At 42.8% G+C, this 25,988-nt stretch overlaps 1 protein-coding gene across 6 annotated transcripts in view; it reads left to right on the top strand.

The window, feature by feature from the left end:
* TJP2 (tight junction protein 2) overlaps positions 1-25,988 on the top strand; it is a 133,832-nt gene that overhangs the window by 56,337 nt on the left and 51,507 nt on the right. Inside the window, exon 1 of one of the 6 annotated variants that reach the window (XM_067744226.1) lies at positions 24,354-24,509. The exons of 4 other annotated variants lie outside the window; for them this stretch is intronic. In XM_067744226.1, the coding sequence (XP_067600327.1) occupies positions 24,438-24,509 (72 nt within the window). In that variant the 5' untranslated portion in view covers positions 24,354-24,437. Of the gene's footprint in view, positions 1-24,353; positions 24,510-25,988 lie in introns of those variants that run through there. One more of the 6 variants, XM_067744222.1, reaches the window with a different exon arrangement.

Raw genomic sequence — 25,988 nt, 5'->3', positions numbered from 1 at the left:
TCATCTTGGTCACCCCAGAAGCTGACAGGGCACCAAGCACATGCACTAAGTGTTGACCTCATTGTACTGACTTGATCAGAAGGCTTGTTGCATAAACTAGTAAGAATTGAAGACATCGAGAACTTAGAAAAGTGGATTCCTGACATTGATATAGTGAGTGGATGATAGTTTGTCCATAAGAAAAAAAAAGGTGTAGAATTTTATACAGACCCTTTCTTTAATGGTGTATAAGCTGTTCTACGAATTAGCTTGGTGACTTGAGCTAAGGCGTGTAATTCTAGTTCTCAGTTTCTTTATAGGGAAATGAATAATTATATTTGATCAACTCTGAAGTCTTTTACAGTGCTTAAGATTCTGAGTGTTTGGTATAAAGCCTAGAGAATATTCTAGGTAATTTCTGTTGGTTCATGCCATCTTTAAGTGCTTCCACACTCCTTAAACAACTTGTGTGTTTTCTTTCTCTCTGTTTTCTCTTTTAAGAAGAGAGCCAATGCATTCTCTCTGCAAAGCAACTTCCAAAGAGTGGCTGTCTTGTTTAGCTCATGAAGTGATGGAAAGATCTATTATTCAGTTGCAGCTTAAATAATGTACCAGCTCAGTGGGTGCTGAATTCTCTTCCTCACTCTGCAGCCCCAAGCCAGCAACTGCAGCCATCTCCCAGGGCTTCCTGAGAATCGTTCTTTCTCCTTCCTCTTTCCCTCCATCCTTCCTAGTAAAAGCTGCATCCTGGGAGCCTCCAGCACCCCTCCTTTCCCCATGGACTCCTCTCCCAGGGACCACATTGCCTGTAACACGAGCACGGAAGGTAAGGCAGGCCTGCCACTGGGAAGCCTTTCTGATTTGTTCTTCACAAATGCGCTGAAGACGGGCCTCCTGGTGACTGTCGCAAGACCTCATTCACTGTTACTGACTGATGTGAAGTCACTCGCCAGCAGCCATGTTTCAGGGTTACCTCAGGCACATCAAAGTTTTTCTGCCTAAGTTCAGGGAGAGCACTTCGCCTGCCTCGGCCCGGTCTGTTTAGTGTCTGGGTGAGTTTTGAGAGGGGAGAGAGATTTGTGGCATCTCAGACACCCATTGAAATTTTCCAGAAATGGAACTGGAAACATTTGTGCTTTTCCTTCTGGCGTTATTGTTAAGTGTCTAAAAACAGTCAGGTGGCGACACATTGCAATGAAGAGGCAACGAGTTCATTTTGAACATCGGTGGCCTTCTTTCTAGCAGAACCTAATTTGGATTTTAATCAAAGGTCTGGGAGAAGTATTTGGTCTGCTTATACTGCTTAAGCGCACAGTTTGCAGATGTCTTTACTCAAGAGTCAGGAAGAGGCAGGAAAGGTAGACTCAATTTACCAAAGAACTGAGGTGAAAAACATTTGCCTGAAACTGAGAAAAATTTTCCTATGGGAACAGTGGTATCCTGGGTCTGTCCTCCAAAGCCTGCTTACTCACAATGGAGCTTTTTCTATATTATTATTTTTAATTTTTAAATTGAAGTATAATTTACAGACAGTAAAATGTACAACTCTCAAGTGGAGAGCTTGATTTTTTTTTATTGTAGTAAAACACAATAAGATCCACTATTTTAACCATTTTTTTTTCTTTTAACGTCTTTATTGGAGTATAAGCTTTACAATGGTGTGTTGGTTTCTGCTGTATAACAAAGTGAATCAGCTATACGCGTACGTATATCCCCCATCCCCTCCCTCCCAACCTTATTTTAACCATTCTAAGTGTGCCCTCAGTGGCATTTCATTGTGGCAATTAATTGCAGCCACCACCACTATCCAGTTGCAGAGACAGATGAACTTTTACGTGAATGTATTCACCTGTGTGATTACCACCTAGATCAAAAAATAGAACTTTCCATCACTCCAGAAGGTTCTCTCGTCACTTTCCCAACTGTTCACCACCCCACCCACAAGGGAACCTCTCTTCTGACATCTCTCACCATCCTATAGCCTTGCTTCACCTTGAGAGGATCTGTATAAATGAAATCAGCATTTGGTGTCTGGTTTCTTTCCTCAGAGTAACCTTTGTGTTGTTATACAATTCAGTACTTTTCTTTTATTGCTGAGTAGTAAATACTCCATTTGTATGAATTTACCAGTTTTGTTTATCCATTCTTTTGTTGACGGATATTTGGGTTGTAGTCAGGTTTTTGTTTTGTTTCTATTATGGACGAAGCTGCTATGAAAATCACCTATAGCTTGTTCTGTGGGCTTACGCACCCATTTCTTTTGTGTAAATTCCTGGGAGTAGAATTGCTGGATAATGGGTTGGATCATAGGCTTACCTTTCACTCTGTGTGTTTAACTTTCATTTTGTGATGTTGAAGTCAGGCAGACCTGGGTGTGAATTCTTCTTGTCCTGCCTGCTTACTTGCTTGGCCTTAGGCAATTTACTTTTCTCAGGTTTGGTTTTCTCAGCTGTGAAATGGACACTACAGACCCTCTGGGTCAGGGTTCCCTGAAGAAAACAGACACCATTCTAGCTAGTTCAAGGAGAATGAAACTTAATGGACAGAATTAGGTGCCTACAGAGCAGAAGGGCCCATTGCTAGTCTCTGATTTGCCCCCTAGAAAGTTAGAAAGCTGCTGCTGCCCTGAGCCAGGACCTCCAAACAACCCTGTTACTGTCTCAGCCTCTGTAGCCCAGAGGAGGCTGAAATGATAGGGAGCTTGGAGGTAACTGCAAAGCTCAGGTCTGGGAAATCAGTTTTTGCCTATGACTGCTGCTACAGGAAAATGAGAACAAATGGCATCTGCTTCCCTTCATCCTTTTAGATCTTAAATAAATACTTGCACCTCATTGGTACCCTGTTGGCAAAGGGATTGGGGGCTTCTGGTCTCTGGGACTAGGGGAAGCTGAGTGCCAGCAAACAAAAGACATAGATGCCTCCTGGGGTTGCAGTGGCAATTTAATGGCAGTGGTTATAATTTACTTGTATCATCATTATTACTGAGGACTGCTTTCTATAATTCGTGTTCAGAGTTATAGAAATCAGTCCTTTGACTTTATAATCACCTGCTGGAGTGTGGATGCTACCATAAGTCCTACCTGTCACATAAGGTATTGTTTCTCTGAAGGGCCTCAGATTCTCAACTGCTCTGTGATTCTTGGTACTTTTCTATATGAGTAAGCTTGAGAAATTATAGTTTGCTAGCCTACAAGTTAATACAGACTGAGAAGTAACTTGATTCTAAGAGCTGCTGCTTTTACGTATAACTGTATGAAACTTAATGAGTATTTTCTTTTTGAAGTCATTTTGATTTATTTGTTTTTATTTTAATTTTTAAAAAATTTTATTGAGGGCTTCCCTGGTGGCGCAGTGGTTGAGAGTCCGCCTGCCGATGCAGGGGACACGGGTTCGTGCCCCGGTCCGGGAGGGTCCCACATGCTGCGGAGCGGCTGGGCCCGTGCGCCATGGCCGCTGAGCCTGCGCGTCCGGAGTCTGTGCTCCGCAATGGGAGAGGCCACAACAGTGAGAGGCCCGCGTACCGCCAAAAAAAAAAAAAAAAAAAGTTGATTTACAGTGTTGTGTGAGTTTCAGGTGTACAGCAAGGTGATTATGTTATACATATATATAAATATATATACTCTTTTTTAATATTCTCTTCCTTATAGGTTATTATAAGATAGTGAGTATTCCCTGTGCTATACAGTAGATCCTTGTTGGTTATCTGTTTTATATATAGTAGTGTGTATGTTTTAATCCCAAACTCCTAATTTATCCCTCCCCTGATTTGTTAGTTTTTAATAAAGTAAAAGGTGATATATAAATCCGGTTTATAGATGGGCTGAAGAGAATGTCCCCTTTTCCTCCCTCTGTCTTATCTTTTGACAAGTTAAATGGTAAGAGATTCAATCTTTATCCTATTTTGTGCCTCAAATCTCATGCTGACAGCACGTTCTAGTCTACCAAAACATTGGCAATAGTGTCTGTCCTACTTCTACTTATTTGTGAAGTATGAGCCGTAATGTATTGTTCTTGAAACATTTAAAAATATAGCCTCAATTTTGGCAAAATCCTCCCTATAATGATGTCTCATATGGAAAGAACTGAGTTTTTCTTATTTTAGAATGTCTGTGAATCTTCTCTCTCATTCGAATAATTTTCCCTATGACCCTGACTGATTAGGGACCTTACTATTATTGCTTTCAGGAAAGTAGCTAGAAGCAGACTGGCCAAGCAATTTATTGATTAATATTTTATTTTAGGCTTCTATCTACAGTGCTACTTCTGAAGACTCCTTTCAGAGAAATTTGAAGCGATAAGGAAAGCATATATTCTAAGGGCCAAGATAAGCATGAACAGTAACTTCATTTCAGCCACTTGTTTAGCAGTTAGAGTGAGCTGGTTCTGTGCGAAGCTTGCTTAAATTTGAATGTGCTAGAAATATATTGACAGAATCTCCTGTTTTATCTCTTTTTCGCCAGACTTATCCAGTCGGCCAGGACTAACAATGGATGTCCAAACAGTTTACAGTGGCTAATACAATGCACAAAGGTTTTCTTTGTTTGGAGAGTGGAAAATAGAGCTGAAGGGGAGCTTCTTAAGGGCACTGACCTAATTCACTCCTTCAACAAAAATGATTGGTTATAAACATGTAGGTATTTCTGATCCAGGTGCCTATAAATATTTCAGCTAGTAGTGTTACAGCCTGAGGAAGGGCCGTGTGGTGCTGCTTTGTGTATTTTTGTAAAATAGCTTTATTTTTATTTGACAATATCCTTTAAAATTAAGGAAAAAAAAAAAAGTCAAGTTCTGGCATGAGCTGATATTCCACAGAAGCTAGGGAATTAAGAAAGGCTGCTGGCATTGCATCATCACCCTCCTCAGTCCTTGAAACCTCATATTTGGGGACTGGTTAGTCATCTGCTTTTTAAAGATAAAGTTCCTCTATAAAATGTGGGGAAACAGAGCTTGGTTAAAATTAAAATTAGTTCGGGCATTGCTAAATTTTCTGAATTTCTTAAATTTCGTGGTTGTGATTTACTTTGTCCAGAAATCATACATCGGTGATGGTTTTGCTGTTTATTACCACAGAATATTTGCAGGCAGTATGCACTGTCTTAAAGAATCTCTCTCACTTATTAATAGAACAGGAGCCAAGGAGAGTACACATGTCACTGGGCAGGGGTGGGGCGAGGAAGCTCACTTGGCTTTAGCTGTAGTAATAAGCTCCAAGGAACAATGGCATTGTTGTTCTCAGTTGTCTTTGAGTGTGATTGGATGATCACATATAAATGTTGGCCTGATTGGATTATATCCCAGTAATGAACTGTCCTGAGAAAACAGCAGTCACATATCACTCCAGTCACCAGATTTGTCCTTTTGGCTTTATATACGGGATAGTGATTTATGTAGCCAAGTGCCCTGGCAACTGGGGTGCTGTCATGTCCGTCTGTCTGTCTCTTTCATCTCTTCCAACTTGGGTATGTTGGCTCTATTTGTGTAGTCTGCTACATTGGATAGGTTATTATCTTCCTGAGAAGCCACGTAAGCTTTTTGATTGGGTTGAGCTTAGTCAAAACGAATGCTTGGAAAACAGTGAACTGCCAAAAAAAAAAAAAAAAAAGTCCTCAATTAGATGTAAACTTCATTGCATGTGTTTATCCTTTCGGAAGAGCAGTGTGTTTTTCACGAGGCCTGGATTCTGCCTAGTGTTGGGAGGAGGGTCACTTTTAATGTGGGGGGTTGATTGTGAGTTCTCAAGGGCAGGTCTGATTCTTGGCATTACCAGTCCAGGCATAGAATAGTTACTCATTAAATGAAGGACGGTGAAAGGAAGAGAATGGAGACGGTAAGTCCTAAAAAACTGAAACGAGATTGGCCTGGGTATGTTTTCTCTTGCCTTGCTGTGTTCCCCCCTACCTGCCCCTCCCCCAAAAAAGCACTTTGTAGGTAGCTTGGAGACTGAAGCTGCAACATTCCATTCCATTATTGGACCAACAAATGTAAAATATGCATTAATGGAGTTTGTAGAAGGGCTCTGAAGCTGTGTCCTTGATTTTTGCCAATAGGGGTGTGTTGGGGGTTGGCTCACTCAGCTCAGTTCCCAAGTGTCCATCAGAACTCCTGATGTCTCTGTAAAATGCCTAATTGTGAGGGGGCCCAGGACACAAAGTAAGATGCAGTCAGACGTTTCTGTAGTGAAGTGGTTGATGCAGTGTTAGACCCTTGGTACAGATCTCACTGAACCCTCCCAACCAATTGGGGGTAGGTGTTAAAACCCGACTTTTTTTTTTTTTTTTTGCTGTACGCGGGCCTCTCACTGTGTGGCCTCTCCCGTTGGCGGAGCATAGGCTCCAGACGCGCAGGCTCAGCGGCCATGGCTCACGGGCCCAGCTGCTCCGTGGCATGTGGGATCTTCCCGGACAGGGGCACGAACCCGCGTCCCCCGCATCGGCAGGCAGACTCTCAACCACTGCGCCACCAGGGAAGCCCCTAAAACACGATTTTATAGGTGAGGACACCGAGGCTCAGAAATGTTAAGTAACTCGTCCAGCATCACATAGTTTGTACGACAGGGAGGGAATTTGAGCCAAGGTCCCTTTAATTTGAAACCTATAGGTGCTTTCAACTCCCAGCCTCTGCTTTTCAGAATCATATGACCAGAGAAATAAGAGGGAGAAGCTAACGGCCCTCTGTTGATTTGAAGGATTTTACACATTATCACTGAAAGTATACAGAAATTTTTCCTTCAGGGAATCATGAGTCACAATGAAATATCAGTGTTTTTAAGAGATGTTTTCATTCTTCAGTGACCCATGTGTGTCCATTACCGTAGGATGCCCCAAAGACGCTAAGGTGTGTAAGACACAGCTTTATGGGGAAGTAGATTTCATAGACAACTAGTTAAAATCATAATTTTGTTACAGAAATATTAAGACTGTCTTGTCAAGTGAGAGAGAGTCCACTGTCTTCAAGTCCACAGCCTCTAGTTAGAAATGACTGTGTAATCCCATCCCACAGAAAACAACAATTGTAATTAATGTCAAGAAAAACTGGTTGTGGCTACAAAGCGTCTGGATTGTGGAATTCGAAAGAATGTTCATCTTTGATGTGCTGTGTTTGTGAACTTGCCTGTTAAGGATCAGAATTCCATCAGGAGTTTCATCAGGGTCAAAGTACATCTTTTAAAAAAACACCGAGAGGTGTAGGTTACCAGGCACTCACACTTTAGTGGGAAGTAAGTCATCTTTTTCTGATATCTAGCTGAGACTGAAAGCATTGATACAGTGAGAGTTTGGGTTGGGGATAAAGGTAGAGAAGGAATTTGGGAGCCAGAACATTTTGCTGATAGAGCAGACGTTGTGTGTTGGGAGTTCACCTTTGAATGCTTTGGGGTAGGAGGACCTTGAAAGCCAGAGCAACCAGCAAGGGGTAGAAAGAGCTAGAAAGGCTCCAGATATAAACTTTGTTTCTTCCTGTTCCCCCTGGAGTCTTATTAAGGGTGCTTTTGTCTTTTCCTCATTGCCTCACTGCATGGCTTTCTTCTCCCAGGATCCAGAATTGATGAGTTTGATGAGCTTCCATGGACCGTCTAATAAGGTTCACACAATTAGAAATGCTGATTCTTGGTTCTAAGTTCAGCCCTGACACAAGCTGGATATATAGAATTCTGACCAGATTCTAATTCTGACCAGATTCTAAGTCAGACTTCATGGTGGGCAATGGAAACTTCTAGTGTTTTCACGTTCTCTTTAAATTTGTCTTGGGTTGTGGGTGCCGCACCCTTACTGTCTTTTTGTGAGGGTACACAGACAGCAGCCCAGCTTGAGGTCGGGAGCAAAGGTTTTTACTTCTCTGTGTCCAACACATCTCCTCATTCTTGCCCAATAAGCGTGTTGATAACGCGCCTCCCTGTAGTTAATCATCCACTTGGAGGATTATCTGAAGCAAGATTCTGATCTCAGGCCAGTTTCCCCTGTGGTATGTGATTGGAAATTGTGAACAAGTTCAGATTTTTTAGGTAAAATATAACCAGAGAAGTTAAGTTGCTACCAAAACCAAGTGCACTTCACTTTGTTTTGTTTTGCTTTTTAAAAAGTTTTTGGCTGCATTGGGTCTTAATTGCGGCACGCGGGATCTTTCTCTGTTGAGGCATGCGTGGGATCTTTCGTTGCAGCGCTTGTGCTTCTCTCTAGTCGTGGCTTGCGGGTTTTCTCTCTCTAGTTGTGGTGCACAGGCTTCAGGGCGCGTGGGCTCCGTAGTTTGCGACACGCGGGCTCTCTCTTTGAGGCGCTCGAGCTCAGTAGTTGTGGTGCGTGGGCTTAGCTGCCCCCGCGGCACATGGGATCTTAGTCCCCGACCAGGATGGAACACGCGTCCCCTGCACTAGAAGGTGGATTCTTTACCACTGGACCACCAGGGAAGTCCCGAGTTCACTTTGAATTGACCTAACTTTTGTATTATGTACCAACTAAAAACTTATGCCTTATTAATTAAAAAAAGAAAAGAGGGCTTCCCTGGTAGCGCAGTGGTTGAGAGTCCGCCTGCCGATGCAGGGGACACGGGTTCGTGCCCCGGTCCAGGAAGATCCCACGTGCCGAGGAGCAGCTGGGCCCCTGAGCCATGGCCGCTGAGCCTGCGCATCCGGAGCCTGTGCTCCGCAACGGGAGAGGCCACAACAGGGAGAGGCCCGCGTACCACAAAAATAAATAAAAAAAGAAGAAGAAAAGAAAGAAAGAAGCAAACAAAACAGGATTATCCCCAAATAGTGACTGGGTGCTGAGTATAATTCTAAGGCTTGTTGAGGATAGAAGTGAAAACCAAGGTGAAGGAAAGCAGGAATCAAGAAGTGTGTGCACCTCCCTGTGTGCTGCTTGTGAGCACCTCGCTGGCTAAACGTGGTGCCTTGCTTGGTGAACAGACACCTGCACATCTATTACTAGTCAGTTATTAAATTTTGCATAAGTGTGGACTAGGGGTTGGCACACTGTAGCCGGCTGCCTGGTTGGGTGGTTTTTTGGTTTTTTTCCTGCCTGGTAGCTAAGAATTGTTCTTACCTTTTTTTAATGGTTACATTTTAAGTTGCTATATAAGTATCTATTTAATATCCTCTACTTGCAAAGCCTAAAATATATACTATGTGGCCCTTTAAATAAATGTTTGCTGGGCACTAGTTTAGAACTTCCAGAAGCAGGATGCTTGGTTTCTAGGCAGTTTTTCTGCCATCTGGGTATAGGTATGTCAGATGCTGACTTATGAAAGGTTCTGGCTTTATGAGGACACTCTTGTCCAAGGTCCCCCTTGGCTATGGGAAAGCCAGATGCAGAAGAGTGTGGATCTTAGCACTGAAGGGCTGGTTTGCTTCTGGTTTCAGTCTTGGAAGGTGACTGGTAACAGGCCAGTCGAGAAATTATGAGTGTAGACTTCCTCTGGTTAAGCAGTAACTTAAGTACAAGAAAGTGTGGAGAAAGTATATGTCAAAGCTCATTTTGGTTTTAAGATGTTGAAAGGCCATAAAACTGAGATGTCCCTCTACGATAAAATATGTGTCTGTGTTTTGGATTTTCTTATTTATGCTCTGCATTTCCAGCTTTGGAACAGATAATGTTTGTCGCATTTCTAAGTTGTTGGCTATTTCATTTCCAAACAATTCATTCTTTCCTGTGGCTGGCTGGCGGGCGGGCGGGCGGGCGGGCGGGCGGGGCGGGGGGGGGGTTTGTGGGGGAGACTTCAAAGATATGATAAACCACCATCATGGTCAAAGTCGTGAAGAAATGTAACGCAGAAGAGGAATTAATGTCGTTTTTCCAACTCAGGGGATTTGGAAAGGCTTGAAGCTGATAGATCAGTGACTGATACCCCAGTTCAGTACACATTCACTGCCATTGTTCTCTAGACTATTCCAGGCCTTTCTGTATCCTAAAAAAGGCAACCTTTGAGAGTGGGGACTGTGTTCTATGTTGATAGGCCTTTGTTTTCAAAGCCTGAGTCATAGTAGATACTTAAATGCTGAATGACTAAATGCTATCTATTTCCAAAATCTTTTATTAAATGTGTATCATACTGCCTTTTTTAGAGTGAGATTAATTTAATATAGGAAGTACTCTTCATTTGTGTGAAACTTTCTGGTTTGTAAAAACTTCCACATAGGGCTTCCCTGGTGGCGCAGTGGTTGAGAGTCTGCCTGCCGATGCAGGGGACATGGGTTCGTGCCCCGGTCCGGGAAGATCCCACATGCCGCGGAGCGGCTGGGCCCATGAGCCATGGCCACTGAGCCTGCGCGTCCGGAGCCTGTGCTCCGCAACGGGAGAGGCCACAACAGAGAGGCCCGCGTACCACAAAAAAAAAAAAAAAAAAAAAACCCCAAAAAAACTTCCACATCAAATTCCACTTGATCTTCTCAAGAACCCTATGAGGTGGGTATTAACACCTGAGATGTTCAGCAAACTTAGAGGTTTTACAGCTGCTTAATGACAAACCGAGAACTCATCCACTGACAAACTAGAACAGCTGGAGAGAGCTCAGCGTGTTGTGCTGTTGTCTGGACCCTGGCCCCAGCCCTCCGGGGAAGCAGAAGCCTGAGTCTTCTGGCAAATGCAGTAGAAGTCCTTACCTGAATTTTCTTTCAATAGACAGGTTTTGGTTGTTGCCTTTCTTCAGACGAGCACTCTTTTTTTTTTTTTTTTTGGCCGTGTCTCGGGTCTTGTGGGATCTTAGTTCCCTGACCAGGGATTGAAACCTGGGCCCTCAGCAGTGAAAGCACTGAGTCTTAACCACTGGACCTCCAGGGAATTCCCCCTGATGAGCAGTCTTGATGGTGCAGTTTGTTGCCTTGGTCCTTTGGCTTATTTTGGTGTCTGCATCCATTTCTCAGAATGCCTGGTAAACATTCCTGTTTCCTGCCCTGATAGCAGTTTCTTGCCCACTCCTAAATTATGTACTTGCAGAGGTGGCTTTGGAACTTGGCTTAGAAATTATGGTTTGCTTTATTCTTTCCTCACAGTATAAGGGGATCTTGACTGGGGCTTAAACCCTTGGGTGGGCCCTGGGGTTCAGCTGCCCTGAGAAAGCCGTTACTGCCCTGGGAATTCAGTGCACCTCTCCCTTACTTCCTTCTTCCCACCTCTTGTACCCAGTAATCTACTGGGGCTATTGACCTAGGCTTAGATTTCTTCCCTGCTTCTCAGTAAAATGAGGAATTTGGACTCAAATATATAAGACTACAAATCCACTTGTGCCATTGATCTGCCTCAGACTTTTACTTACTTTACTCATAAATGAGACCAAGATCCTTACTGAGACCCAGGCTCCCCCATCTGCCTCCCTCTTTGTGCCTCAGACGTGGTGGTGGTCTCTCGTCTTGTCCTCCCTCAGTGGGTTGCATTCCCTATTTCCACGGGGTCACTAAGAAGGAAAGCCTTCCCTGATGTCCCTGGAGAGGCCAGTTCTTCCTATTCTAGACCTTTCTGTACTTGCCCTTTAAAGCACGTGTCACAGTTTTAGTTCTACAGTTGCTGACAGGCTCCTTGATTTACAGTTGGGCCCCCATTAGCCTGTAAGCTCCATGAAGGCAGGACCTTGTTTATTTTCCTCACTGTTTAATCTCTAGTGCTCAGTACAAAGCCTGGCATGAAAAAGGTGTTTAATAAATATTTATTGAATGAACCAGTGAATGGACTCCACATTCTACGTGAAACTCTAAATCCTGTAACTTTTTCTCCTGGAATATGTTCCACCATACCAATTAGGTCCTGCGATTAACAATTAGAAAGTGCTGTCTTCTACATTCCAGATGGTTTAAATTGCTTTGACTATCCCACAACCAGAGCAGGGTCAAAAACCTCATAGGATGTTAATTGATTGTAATATCTAGTAACTTTTTAAAAAATATTAATGAGTGACAAATGAAAGTGTAATTTTCCTCTTTTAGTTTTCTCCCTCGAGTTGCAAATGTACCTTGCCTCTTATAAAAGCTATAATGGTGGGGTTTTATTGTAATTTTTAAAGTTTGTTTCTAATCTCCCCGAATTACGTTTTGAAGTTTTAAAGTTGAAACAGCAATCTTTTTTATTTCTGCATCATTGCGCCACCTAGTGGGTTATATGTCTGTTACTATGCGGTGGCCTTTGCTGATTTCCTAATAACCACAAATTCCACAAAAGGGAAATGTTGGGTGCCTTTTTATGCTTTAAGATCACATACAATTTCTGCCAACAATTTATGTTACTAGGCATAGACATGTTTTTTGAGAGGAGCTTAACATTGTTTAATTCAGAATTTAAAAAATAATATTGACTTATATCTGAAATTTCCCATGTCACCAATAAAGGAAAACAGTGGCAAAGAGTGGGGACAGGAGGGTGTCCTACACATTTTTTTATGGACTGTCCATTCAACTCAGTTTATATAATAATGCCATACAAGATACTAGATCAAAGAATGTGGTCCCTTTCTAAGTTTAGCAATAAGGCTGTTTCAAACATCTGAACTTTTTCTTTCAATTTTGTCATGAGAAGAAAAAATTAGAAGCCTAACTATTTAGGTACAACTTGCTTCCATTTCATCTGCTCTGTTTTCTTATTAAGTCAAAATCATTAGTAAAGCTTGCTGATGTGCATTTTCATTATTTTTAATAACTTGCTTGGGCTCCCACCTTTCGTTGGTGTGGGAGCTGGATGTAGGAAACCTCACCTTTCCCCTTCCTGTCTCTAGTCTTTGCTGTCCCCTCCCCTGAATGGAGTGTATTCTTGAATAACCAGGTGGGTCTTTGTTTTCCTCCGTTGATTCCCTGAGATACAGTGCACACTCATTATTCTGAATGTACCGTGCAAGTACACATTCCATTGTCAAGTTTATGATATTTAAAATGTACAACAAATATACAACTCAACAACAACAACAAAAAACCCAATCAAAAAATGGCAGAAGACCTAAATAGACATTTCTCCAAAGAAGAAATACAGAAGGCCAATAGACACATGAAAAGATTCTCAACATCGCTAATTATTAGAGAAATGCAAATCAAAACTACAATGAGGTATCACCTCACAACAGTCAGAATGGCCATCATTAAAATGTCTACAAATAGCAGATGCTGGAGGGGGTGTGGAGAAAGGGAACCCTCCTACACTGTTGGTGGGAATGTAGGTTGGTGCAGCCATTGTGGAAAACAGTATGGAGGTTCCTCAGAAAACTAAAAATATATAGAATTACCGTATGATCCAGCAATCCCACTCCTGGGCATATATCCAGACAAAACTATAATTCAAAAAGATACATGCACCCCTACGTTCATAGCAGCAGTATTCACAATAGCCAAGACACGGAAACAACCGAAACGTCCACGGACAGATGAATGGATAAAGAAGATGTGGTACATACGTACAGTAGAATACTACGCAGCCATTAAAAGAACAAATGCCATTTGCAGCAACATGGATGCAACTAGAGATTATCATACTAAGTGAAGTCATTCAGAAAGAGAAAGACAAATACCCTATGATATCACTTACATGCAGAATCTAAAATATGACACAAACGAACCTATCTATGAAACAGAAACAGAATCACAGACATAAAGAACAGACGGGTGGTTGCACAGGGAGAGGGGGTTGAGGGAGGGATGGAGTGAGAGGGTGGGGTTAGCAGATGTAAGCTATTATATATAGAATGGATAAATAGCAGGGTCTGACTGTATAGCACAGAGAACTTATATTCAGTATCCTATGATAGACCATAATGGGAAAGTAAATTTTAAAAAGTATGTATATATGTATAACTGAATCACTTTGCTGTGCAGCAGTAATTAACACAACACTGTAGACCAACTACTTCAATTAAAAAATTAAAAATAATAAAATGTATAACAAATACTTAGGCAGTTAAAGCCATAAATTATAAACTTTTAAATCTCATCCATAGATTAACGATTTAATAGAAAATTATTGTGTCTCTTACTGAGAGCTAGTTAAATTAGAGTTTTCAAAGGGTCATTTTCTAAGTTTTATCGATGTGCCTACAGAAGGAGTTCAAAATACTCTTTGCCCCACAATCTCTTCCTTTTCTTGCAGGAAAAGTTTTAAAAGAATACCAGAAAGATCTTTAAAGTATGGAAACAAGCACTGCTTCTGTAAATAAGTAGTGTTTTGTTCTCAAAATGACATTTGACTCATCTTGATACAGTACTGTAAATTGCTAGAACTTGATTTAAAAGTAATAGGTCAGGGCTTCCCTGGTGGCGCAGTGGTTGAGAGTCCGCCTGTCGATGCAGGGGACACGGGTTCGTGCCCCGGTCCGGGAGGATCCCACATGCCGCGGAGCGGCTGGGCCCGTGGGCCATAGCCGCTGGGCCTGCGTGTCTGGAGCCTGTGCTCCGCAATGGGAGAGGCCGCAGCAGTGAGAGGCCCACGTACCACAAAAAAAAAAAAAAAAAAGTAATAGGTCAGTACACATGAAAAGGCTTAGAAATGAGTATGCTCTTTAATTCAGAAATACTGCAAATTATGGGGGGAGTGGCTACATGCACAACAGTGGCTGCCATAGTATTTGTTATGTAGCAAAAAATTGGAAACAGCATTAAAGGATTGCTAGGGATATGGCTAATTATTTACTAAATGTGGCTGTTTACAGTTAATTTAAATTAAAAGTTAGACATTCAGTTGTTTAATTGCAGTAGCCACGTTTCAAGTGCTCAGTAGCCGCAAGTGGCTAGTGGTTACCATATTGGACAGCACAGCTACAGAAAGAACACTGTCATCATAGTGCAAAGTTCTGTTGCGGACCCGTGCTTCTCCATCTTTAATGTGCACATTAATCACGGGGGGCTCTTGTTAAGATGCATATTATTATCCACAGGTCCAAGGAAGGGCTTGAGATACAGCATTTCTATGAGGCTCTCAGGTGTTGGCAATACAGTATCTAAAGGTGAGGTTCTTTATGTGCCTGCATTTATTCCCCAATTCTCAGGGGAAAGGCATGTCTTTGAGGCTCAGGGCTCTGTCTATAGGCTTCCTAATTTTCTGGGGATTAACCAGGCACACTGAAATATGGCAGAAGCGTCATGTTGCTCCCTTTTTTTAAAAAAATTATTTATTTATTTTTGGCTGCATTGGGTCTTTGCTGCTGCACACAGGCTTTCTCTAGTTGCCGCGAGCGGGGGCTACTCTTGGTTGCGGTGCGCGGGCTTCTCATTGCGGTGGCTTCTCTTGTTGCAGAGCACGGGCTCTAGGCGCGCAGGCTTCAGTAGTTGTAGCTTGCAGGCTCAGTAGTCGTGGCTCATGGGCTCTACAGCAGAGGCTCAGCAGTTGTGGCGCGCGGGCTTAGTTACTCCGCGGCATGTGGGATCTTCCCCGACCAGGGCTGGAAACCATGTCCCCTGCATTGGCAGGCGGATGCTTAAACCACTGCGCCACCAGGGAAGCCCCGTGTTGCTCCTTTCTGTGTGAGCTATCCTCTGATGGTGCCTTGGGTCTGGGAGGGACAGTTGACCTTGGGTATTTAATACAGGGCCAATCCTGCTGGCAGGATTTAGCTGAGCACACTAATTGGTTTTCTAACCTGCCTTTGGACAAAGCAGTTTATATACCTTGGTACCAGCATGGGTGGTGGTTTGTATATGTTTGTTTTTTTAAGTAAAGCTATATTTTAAAGTTTATGGGCTTAGATTTAAAATCATAGAGTAGACAGGGCTGTGTCTGTGTTGCCAAATGAGCTCCTTTTTTGGCTTATTAATGGCTTCTTTGTGATTACAAATAAGAATGGCCTGTTAAATTATAATTATACTTTGTAACTTGGTGTAGCAGAACTGTGAACATAGAGGTCTTAAATGTAATTATCTGTTGATGGTGTGTTTTTGTTTTTGCCTCATATCTTACTAAAATTGAACTTATGCAGATCCGGATTCAGATCATGACCATCCACTTACTAGCTGTGGAGTTCTGTGCGAGTCCCTTAATATCTCAGGATATGTACCTATATGTATATAAAAATGGGTTCCAGGACCCAAGGTGGATACCAAATTTCAGGGATGCTCAAGTAAGTCCCTTATATAAAATGCCATAGTATTTGCACGTAACCCAGGCAGTTCCTCCTGTATACGTTCAGTTATCACTAGATTACTTATAATATCTAATAATATAATGTAAATGCTATGTAAATAGTTGCTTGCATGTGGCAAATTGAAGGTTTTTTTGTTTTGTTTTTTTATTACAGTATTCATATTTTATTTTTCTTTAGTGAAAAGATACTGGAAGTACAGAAATATAGCATCACTGTGAAGAAATCCTTTTTTTTAATTTTTATTTTATATTGGGGTATAGTTAATTTACAATGTTGTGTTAGTTTCAGGTGTACAGCAAAGTGGTTGTACATATACACATACGTATATCCATTCTTTTTCAGATTCTTTTCCCATGTAGGTTATTACAGAATATTGAGTAGAGTTCCCTGTGCTATGGAGTAGGTCCTTGTTGATTATCTATTTTATATATAGTCATGTTTATATGTTAATCCCAAACTCCTAATTTATCCCCCCCCCCAAAGTTTTGCTTTTTGGAACTTTCTGAAATTTTTTTTTCTTAATATATTTTCAATCCATGGTTGGTTGAATCTGCAGAACCTGCAGATACAGAGGCCAACTGTAATATGCATTAAGGTTCCTCCATGTCTTTTCATGGCTCCATAGCTCATTTCTTTTTAGCACTGAATAATATTTCCTTTGTCTGGAGGTGCCACAGTTTATTTATCCATTCACCTACAAGAGGGACGTCTTGGTTGCTTCCAAGTTTGGGCAGTTATGAATAAAGCTGCTAAAAACCACATGCAGATTTTCGTGTGAACATAAACTTTCATCTCCTTTGGTTAAATACCAAGGAACATGATTGCTAGATCGTATGGTAAGAGTATGTTTAGTTTTTTTAAGAGCCTACCAAACTGTCTTTCACAGTGGCTGCACCATTTTGCATTCTCACAAACAGTGAACGAGAGGTCCCATTGGTCCACATCCTCACCAGCATTTGGTGTTGTCATTGTTCAGATTTGGATCATTCTAATACGTATGTAGTGGTGTCTCATTGTCACTTAAATTTGCATTTCCTCGACGACGTGGAGCATCTTTTCATATGATTATTTGGCATGTGTGTATATCTTCTTGGTGAGGTATCTGTTGAAGTCTTGGGCTCATTTTTTAATCCAATAGTTTGTTTCCTTATTGTTGAGTTTTAGGAGTTCTTTTGTATATTTTGGATAACAGTCCTTTATCAGATGTGTGTTTTGCAAATATTTTCTCCCAGTCAGTGGTCTGTCTTCTCATTCTCTTGACATTGTCTTTCACAGAGAAGAAGTTTTTAATTTTAATTGAAGCTTCTTAATTCCTTGTTTTGTGGATCATCAGGCCTTTATGTTTTCATATGTAAAAAGGGAGGAATTTTATAGTTTTTGGAAGGATCAGTGGTCAAGAGCCATAAAGCATTTAGCACAGTGTCTGGCACGTTGTGACATTAATGGTGTATGTCATGACATAATGGTGTATGTCATGCCCCCTCATTTAATCGTGTTTTCACAGGGGCACGGCCATTAGGGAACTTATACCTAACTGGTTATTGAAAGAGCCAGAAATGAAACAAAATAAAGTCCGACCCTATTCCCTTCCTGCACTCTCTTCTTACCAAGTCACTGAGGAAGAGTTACTGAGCTGGATTGACTGAACCCAGGCCAACTGCTTGAAAGTGACCATCATGCTTTTTAAGATGTTCTGAGTTGTCAGAGTGATTGGATCCGTTGCAGGTCTGGTGCCCAAGCACCAACAACTATGGCTTTTTTTTTTTTTTTTTGGTTGGTTGGTTGGTTCGTTGGTTGGTTTCAAGGCCAGGGACCAGTCATCACTCATGGATAGGTTCTGAAAGGCACAATCGCTGTATAGTGAAAGGCAATGTACTTCAGTCGAAAGGATACAGGCTTTGTAGCCACACTGACAAGGGTTAGAATCTATCCTCTGCCACCTTTAACTTGTATAACCTCAAACAAGTTACTTTATTTCTCTGACTTCAGTCTTCTTTTCTGTAAAATGAGTCCAATAATTATGATAATGATAATAGCTGAAAGTGGCAGAGCATTGGTTGTGTGTGCAGCACCACCCTGAGTTCTGTCCATGAACTACCTTATTAAATTCTCACAACAACTCTAGGGGAGTGGGTCTTGTGACTACCGCTGCTTTACAGATGGGGGAAACTGAGGCAAGGAGAAGTTAAGTAATGGAAGTGGTGGAGCAAGGATTAGAATCCCCACTTTCTGGGAATTCCCTGGCAGTCCAGTGGTTAGGTCTCCGCCCTCTCACTGCTGAGGGTCCAGCTTCAATCCCTGGTAGATCCCATAAGCCACTAAGATCCCGTAAGCGCAGCCAAAAAAGAAAAAAAAGAATCCCCACTTTCTGACTGCAAAATCCACGATGCATTCTTTAAATTTAAAAAAAAAAAGCTGTATTGATATAGTTCACAAAATAAAAGTATACAATTCAGTGGTTTTTAGTATATTTACAGAGTTGTGCAACCAACACCATATCAATTTTAGAACATCTTTATCACCCCAAAGAGGAAACCCTATATGCATTTAGCCAGTCACCCCGCATTTCTCCCCGTATTCCCCTGTTCCTAGGCAACCACTAGTCTACGTTTGGTTTCTATGGATTTGCCTCTTCTGGACATTTTACATAAATGCAATCATAATATTTTGTGATTTCTCAAAATATTATGCATCTGGCTTCTTTAATAATGTTTTCAAGGTTTATCCTTGTTGGAGCATGTATTGGTATTTCTTTCCTTAATAGGCTGAATAATAGTCGATTCTATGCATATACCACACTTTGTTTACCCATTTATTATTTGATGGACATTTGAATGGTTTCCACTTTTCTGCTGTGATAAGTAGTGCTGCTGTGAGCGTCTGTGTACAGGTGTTTGTGTGGACATATATTTTCATTTCCCTTGGCTTCCATATGTGTTCTTATTGTAGTTAATCATACTCTGGGAGAGTATGATTTCTTCTGGGAGAAAGAAAACAGTTTCTTACTTGGGAGTGGTCACCTTACATTGCTGCTGCAGAACTAATGGTGGAGACCTTTACGGAGAGTGGTAATTGTGTGATGGCAGTGGGCAAGGCTCTTCACAAGCATTACTCCATTCAGTCCTCACAACAATTATAATAGGGTAGGGATTTTGAGCCCATTTTATAGACGAGGCAACTGAGCCTCAACAAGCAAACTGCTCAAGGTCACAGAGCTTGTAGAGTGTGTGAGAGATGAACTTGGACCCAGGCATGTGCAGTGACCTACAGGGCTATTCCCACCATGTTATGTGGCTGCCATTGTCAGGGGTATTTATGACAACCCCACCTCCCCATTGAAGGTTTACTGGCCTGGATTTTACAGTGTTGTTGTGGGAGTTTGCTTCATTTCACCCTGTGAAACAGATGATGATATACTTGTTTTCACCAAGTGGCAATGGAATTGAGTGGGTGCCCAAGGTCATGGATCAGTTGGGAGGGGCAGAGTCTTGGCTGGAAGTGTCTTCCTGGGAGCCTGGGTTCATTGCTTTGTGCCTTTCAGCACAGCTGCTTTCAAAACTGCAGATTGCATCCCTAGGAATACTGTCATCCTCTCCCAGTTCTCTATTATTATTTCCTTAAATATGCACTGAAATTTTACCTTAGGTAGATACTCTGGTACCCATCAGCAATAACTCCAGAATCTAATCCTGTGAATTCTGTTGAGCTATCAAGAATCCCTCTTTAAACTTGTGTGTAGCTTTTTTCTTTAACCCTGGTCACACCCAGGCTGTGTCCGCTGTGAGTGGTGTGCTATAAGCACCGTGCGCACTAGCTGTTCCCTGTCAGCGCTCACCTTCGTGAGTTGTGAAGGGAGGGTAAGGAGCTAGTGGTGACATTGTAATCGCATTTGAACATGAAATACTTATGGAATAAACTATGAAAGATTTTTGGGGGGAAACCAAGAGTTACATAAGGGGTTGTTTAACTCACTGCTTACTAGTTTACTGCTACCAGGAAGGGTTTGGTTTTGAAGAGACACAGGCAGGTGCCTTGAAGCCAAAGACTTGGTTTATAATTTTAAAAACTACTCATTTTAGGAAGAGCAGTTTTTTGCCTTTTCTAGGGAAAAGGGGTTCCTGTGTACTTATTTGATGGGTGTTTCACAACTGGGTCTGGTGAAGAGAATTTTGACTAATTCACAGCCATTGAAATAAGACCAATTTCCTGGGGGAAGGGTGGGGGGAGGGTGAAACACAAAAGCCCTGTGATCAGCTAGAGGTAGGTGGGCTATGGTTTGCCCACCCATCCTGAGGCTGGCTGGCTGTTTGTTTATACTGTCTCTTGAGATGCCTTCTAAAATGACATACTGGACACAGCATAAAAACACCATAGGGGGCTTCCCTGGTGGCGCAGTGGTTGAGAGTTGGCCTGCCGATGCAGGGGACGCGGGTTCGTGCCCCGGTCCGGGAAGATCCCACGTGCTGCGGAGCGGCTGGGCCCGTGAGCCATGGCCGCTGAGCCTGCTCGTCCGGAGCCTGTGCTCCGCAACGGGAGAGGCCACAACAGTGAGAGGCCCGTGTACCAAAAACAAAACAAAAACAAAAACACCATAGGAATCCTGGTGCAGGTAACCATTAGCCCAGTTTATCCTGGTGGTGGTCTCCCAAGATTTCATGTCTGCTCTATAGAGCCTCCTGGGAACCTTGATGATTTCACTTTGTGCTCCTTCGGTCTTACTTGCTTTCTTCCTCTCTCCTTTTATTTCCTTCCTTATGAGGTGTCCACATAATATTTATTAAGGGCTTAGTGTGTGCAAAGCACACATCACATTCTACACATAGAAAAGGAATCAAATCTGGGGGGGGGCTCCAGCCTCACATCCGTATCTGACAGCGTTAACTGTGTGAATTAGGGCTTCAGCTTTCCTGTTTGTAGAATGGAGACAGTCGTAGCTAACTCACAGGGTTGTGGGCATCAGTGACAAACTGAGAGCCATGGGCGAGGTGCCTGCTGAGTGTTAATGGCTTCCTTCCGTTCCAGTTCCCATAGCCGTCTGGTCTCCTGTTTCCAGGATGGCTGTGTGTTTTAAGACTCCCAAGCTGTAATTAAGTTATTTAACACATCTGTCCGTGCTGAGGACGTAGCATCCCATGTGTGTTATTAAACAGCTTACTTCCCAGCCACACCGAGTGCTTGCAGTGTCTTGCACACACCTTACAGATTATCCCTCCTGCTCCGCAGTTCCCTCCCCAAGTCATCCACCCACCCGACAAGTTAGTCATCTTTCAGCACTGAGCTCGCGTAGAACGCAGGAGGGCCCCCCCTGCCACTGGGGCACACTTCCATCCACTGCAGACCTCCCATCCCGGTTAATAACACTCATTCATGCCATCAATTTCACATTGTATATACCTGCCATTACTTCAGGGGTCGCCTTGCTCCAGCCCCATGTAGCCTTTTTTCTTTCATGATTATAAGCTTGTTTCTCACCTCGTGACCTTTGCATCTGCTGTTCCCTCTCCTTGGAGAGAGGTCCAGGTTTTCTTATGATTCATTCTTTCCAATGTCGCATCCCATGGCATTTACTGCTACTGGAGATTATAATATATGTTTACTTGTCTGTTATCTCCGTTAAAATCCTCCCGGTGAGGGGAGGACACTGGGTTGTATTCCCCCCAGCATCTACAGCAGTGTCTGACACGTGCTGGGTTCTTGGGGAATATTCGTTGAATGAATGAGCCTTGTATATTCGTCTGCTGTTGTAGTTGCATTGACTTGTGATTACTGTTTATGTGTCCCAGTTCCCCACTGGACTGTGACTGCCTGAGGGTGATGATGTAGGGTAATTTTTCTTTTATCCACAGGGCGGGTGTCTAGTTGCTCGGTAGATGTTTCTCGCATATGTGACTATGGAAGTTAGGAATCTTGGAAAAGGTAAATCCCTAAACTATTGAGATCTTCTCATGGCAGCAGCTGTTCACCACAAAGTGTCCTTTTGATGCCACTGGTAGAATAGCTGCTCATCAGAACAGGCTGCAGGGGTTCTGATGGCCTTTTCACTAGCGGCCCCTCCTGCCTTTCTTTTTTCAGGGTCTTTGCCCTGTGCTGTTCTCTGGGTCCTGCACAACCCCACCCCATCCCCAATTGTATTCACTCTACAGACCTCATCTCAATGTCCCTTGCTCATGAGAAACACCTCCCACTCCCCACTCAGCCAGGTAGGTCAGGTGCTAGCTGCTGTCAGACTTCCTGAAGGCAGCGCTGTGTATGATTTGATCTTCATTTGATCCTCAAGGTCTGGCATATTGTACTTGGTAAATATTTGTTGAATGAATGAGTAAAGAATTAGTATATGTGCACACCTCCATTCATAGCAGCATTATTCACAATAGCCAAGAGGTGAGAGGAACCCAAGTGTCCATTGGTGGATGAATAAATAAAATATGGCATATGTATACAGTGGAATATTATTCAGCCTTAAAAAGGAAGGAAAGGCTGACACATGTTACAAGGATGAACCTTGAGGACATTATGCTAAATGAAATAAACCAGAGCAAAAAAGTCAAATACTGTATGATTTCACTTACATGAGATATTCAGAGTAAATTCGTGGGAACAGAAAGTAGAATAGTGGTTGCCAGGGGCTGAGAGGAGAAGGAATGAGGAGTTGTTCAATGGGTATAGAGTTTCAGTTTTGCCAGATGAAAAAGTTCTGGAGATTGGCAACAAGAAAGTTCTGGAGATTCACAGCAACGTGAACTGACCTAACACTACTGAACTGAACACTTAGAAATGGTTAAGATGATACATTTTATGTTATGCAGTTTTTTTAGCACAATTTTTAAAAAAGAGTGAGCGATGGCAGAGACTGTGACTTTTGGAAATCATAGAAGAAGAATCTGGAATTTGTAACTTGTGGGATGCCTATGAGTTCTGGGCAATATGCATAAATGTAAGGGAAAGAAGTGTTTATTTCCTCATCGGGGAAGCAGGAGTGTTTACTAAGGACAGTCACAGTAAAGGAGTGAGCTGCTTTGTGCCCTCTGTCCTTGCTTCTCTGCGCCTGGGGCCCTGGGCTGGTCCTGGCTGGTCAGCCGGGGTCGCGTCCTGAGAATCCCCTCGGCTTCTAAGGGTCCTGCTTCAGTGGGACTCCTTTGTCCTCCCTGCCCTGCCCAGTGTAAGATTTGAAACAAACTTTCATTCATTTCCTATCCTATTTTGCTGTCCCAACACTTCTGAAGGACTTACTCTTGTAGAGTCCAAGGGAAGGACGTGAACGTGTTCGAGTGCCCGTTCAGCAGTGCACTTTGTAGGGAAAGGTTGCCTCATCCCAGGCTGACATTCGCCCTCCAAGGTGTAGGTGTGTTATCCCCATTTCGTGAAGGAGACAGATTATCCCAGGCCCACAGCTAAGTGACGGAACAGAGATTGCCCCCAGATCGTCTGCCTTTAAAACTCACGTCCTTGCGTCTGCTTCAAGTTGCTTCCTATATGGTCTGCATCTCGTGGTCCACATTTATTTCACATCTCAACCTTAAATAAGTCAGGGGGCTCACTCTCACTCGCTCTGGCCCATTGGTGTCATATACACTGTGGTAGTGAAAAGGACCCCCAGCTCCCTGAGACCATGCTTCCAAAATCCCAAGCCCAACTTTCAAACCCCCGGTATCCCATACAGTCTTCCTCAGCTGTTCAGAAACCCAAAATGTGCTTTTCCACCCCACCCCCACAAGTGGTAAAGACAGAGAGAGAAATGGATAGCAGGGCGCTTTGTTATTCTTTTATCTTCGAAATTTACAGAAAGGGGAGAGAGAGGAAGAAGCTCTGCTTCGTGAGAGTTCTGTCCCTGCGGTGGCTCTGAGCTGCACCAGCAGCCCAAGTACAGATTTATGTATCTCCAAGGATGAGCAACTTCTTATCTTCATGCCTTTTAATTTTCTAGGTAACAGTAGCAATTCCATTCTTCTGAAACATTACCAGTAGCTGTTCAGCCAGTTTATGCTTTTCTTGTGTGTGTGTGTGTGTGTGTGTGTGTGTGTTCGTAGGTGTGTGTATGGGAGTATCTATGTAAATAAAACTTCTCTACGTGTCTCTAGAATGCCCTACTTACTTAATAATTTCTACTTGGATATTGAATCATTCTGCATGTCTAAAAGGAATATTTACTCCAGTTCTCTGGTTCCCTGGCACAGGAGAGAGGGAGGAAAAGAAAGCTAAAAGAGCGGTGCAAATCCAGACTGCTTTCTTTTCTCCTCACAAGTGGTGCTTTTCAAAGCGTTTGGCGTCCCTGCTGTAGGGATGTGTCACTGAGAGATGACAACAGGATTTGCTGGCAATGTGGGCCACTATTGTATCTGCCTTACGTAACCACGTGGAGTGATGGCAATGGGTGAGCAGCCTGGGATGTAGGCAGTGGTCTGGTTGCTTAACCTCCAGGGGCCATGAAGACCACTCAGGTCCTCCAGAGGATGTGGATCCAGGCTGTTAAAAAGTTGGGGAGATTGAAAGTCCATGTGAGTCCCTCTATAAGCTCTCCCCCTTTTCTTTCCTGACCTTTCTTTTGTGGGAAGTTGGGTGGGGGGAGCCTTCTCACAGTGGTTCCTTTTTCCTTTGCTTTATTTGTGCTTCTGGCAGCTTTCAGTAACAAATTGTGAGATGCAGATTGTAGTCATTGGTGGGTTTTTAAAATACTTGTATTATTTTTAGCAGACGTATACAAAACTGATAGCCTCTTATGGGGTTTCTGAATCAAAGGCTGCTGTTTTCCATGTGTTGGGAATCTGCAAGCGCGGTGTTGCTTCCTGGGGGTAACTTAATAGTTTGCCTATTAGATGTTTGTTTGTATTTGGGTAATTGTAATTTCTTGTTTGGGGAAAAAACTTTTTGCTTCCTTATCCTGCAGAAATGTATATTCTTATTCTTTTTAAAAATACTCATATCTCAGATTCTAAATGATAGAAAAAAAGCTTTTCCCTTGTTCTTCTTTTCCTTTTATAGTTTGAACATCTGTAGCACTATAACATGTGTAAGTGTTTACTTTTATGGTGGGTGGGATTTTTATCAAACATGTACCTTATGGGCAGATGTTGATAAATCTTTAGCTTTGGCTCTGACCCTCCATCACTGGGAAGCAACAATTTGTAGACAAAAAGCTTAAAGATTTCCTGTTGGGGCAGTGAAGACTTTTGGTGTTTGCCTTCTGGTTGGTTTTTAACACGTTTCCATATTCTTTATGTAAAATATGGGATTTATCTGTTTGGCCAAGATTTTTCAAAGGAAAGAAACTTTATAACAACTAGAGAATATTTTTTAAAAGATCGAATAACTGTTTGTGTTTGTCCCTTTCTCATTCTGCATGTAAATACCTTACTGCTAACACAGTGTTTTATTTATGGTAAAAAAAAAAAAAAATTGGCCCCCTTTTATCTTCCTGTGTTGTCTAGGAATGAGTCATTACAATTTTGTGGGGGTGTTTATTCACACTACTTACAGGAAAAGTGAAAGTGATGCGGGGAAGCGGAGGTCCTCCTGCTGCTGGAATGTTGACTCTTGGGGTGAAAAGGAGACTTGGCATCTTCTGCAGCCTGCTGCTCCCTCAGAGCTAGCCTCTCCTCCACCTCGCCTGCCTTCATGCATCTCTCAAATTACTGCTACGATCCCCACCCTGCCCTCCTCCAGTCCAAACGGTCACACTTTCTTCTGCTCTTTGGCTTTGCAAAGTCTGTACTGCATTAACAAATATTTGGTATGAGGTCCTTGGGCCGGGAATCATTGAGTACCCTTTGTTCACTCATGAACCCGCCCCACTTTCCCCTCTGCTTTTTGTTTTGTTTTTCTGGGGGGGGGCGGGGGCACGCGGACCTCTCACTGTTGTGGCCTCTCCCGTTGCGGAGCATAGGCTCCGGACGCGCAGGCTCAGCGGCCATGGCTCACGGGCCCAGCCGCTCCGCGGCATGTGGGATCTTCCCGGACCAGGGCACGAACCCGCGTCC

This window comes from Pseudorca crassidens, chromosome 7 (assembly GCF_039906515.1).
Source record: "Pseudorca crassidens isolate mPseCra1 chromosome 7, mPseCra1.hap1, whole genome shotgun sequence".
Lineage (NCBI taxonomy): Eukaryota > Metazoa > Chordata > Mammalia > Artiodactyla > Delphinidae > Pseudorca > Pseudorca crassidens.
Note: the sequence above shows the minus strand (reverse complement) of the source record. Positions and strands in the feature narration are given on the sequence as shown.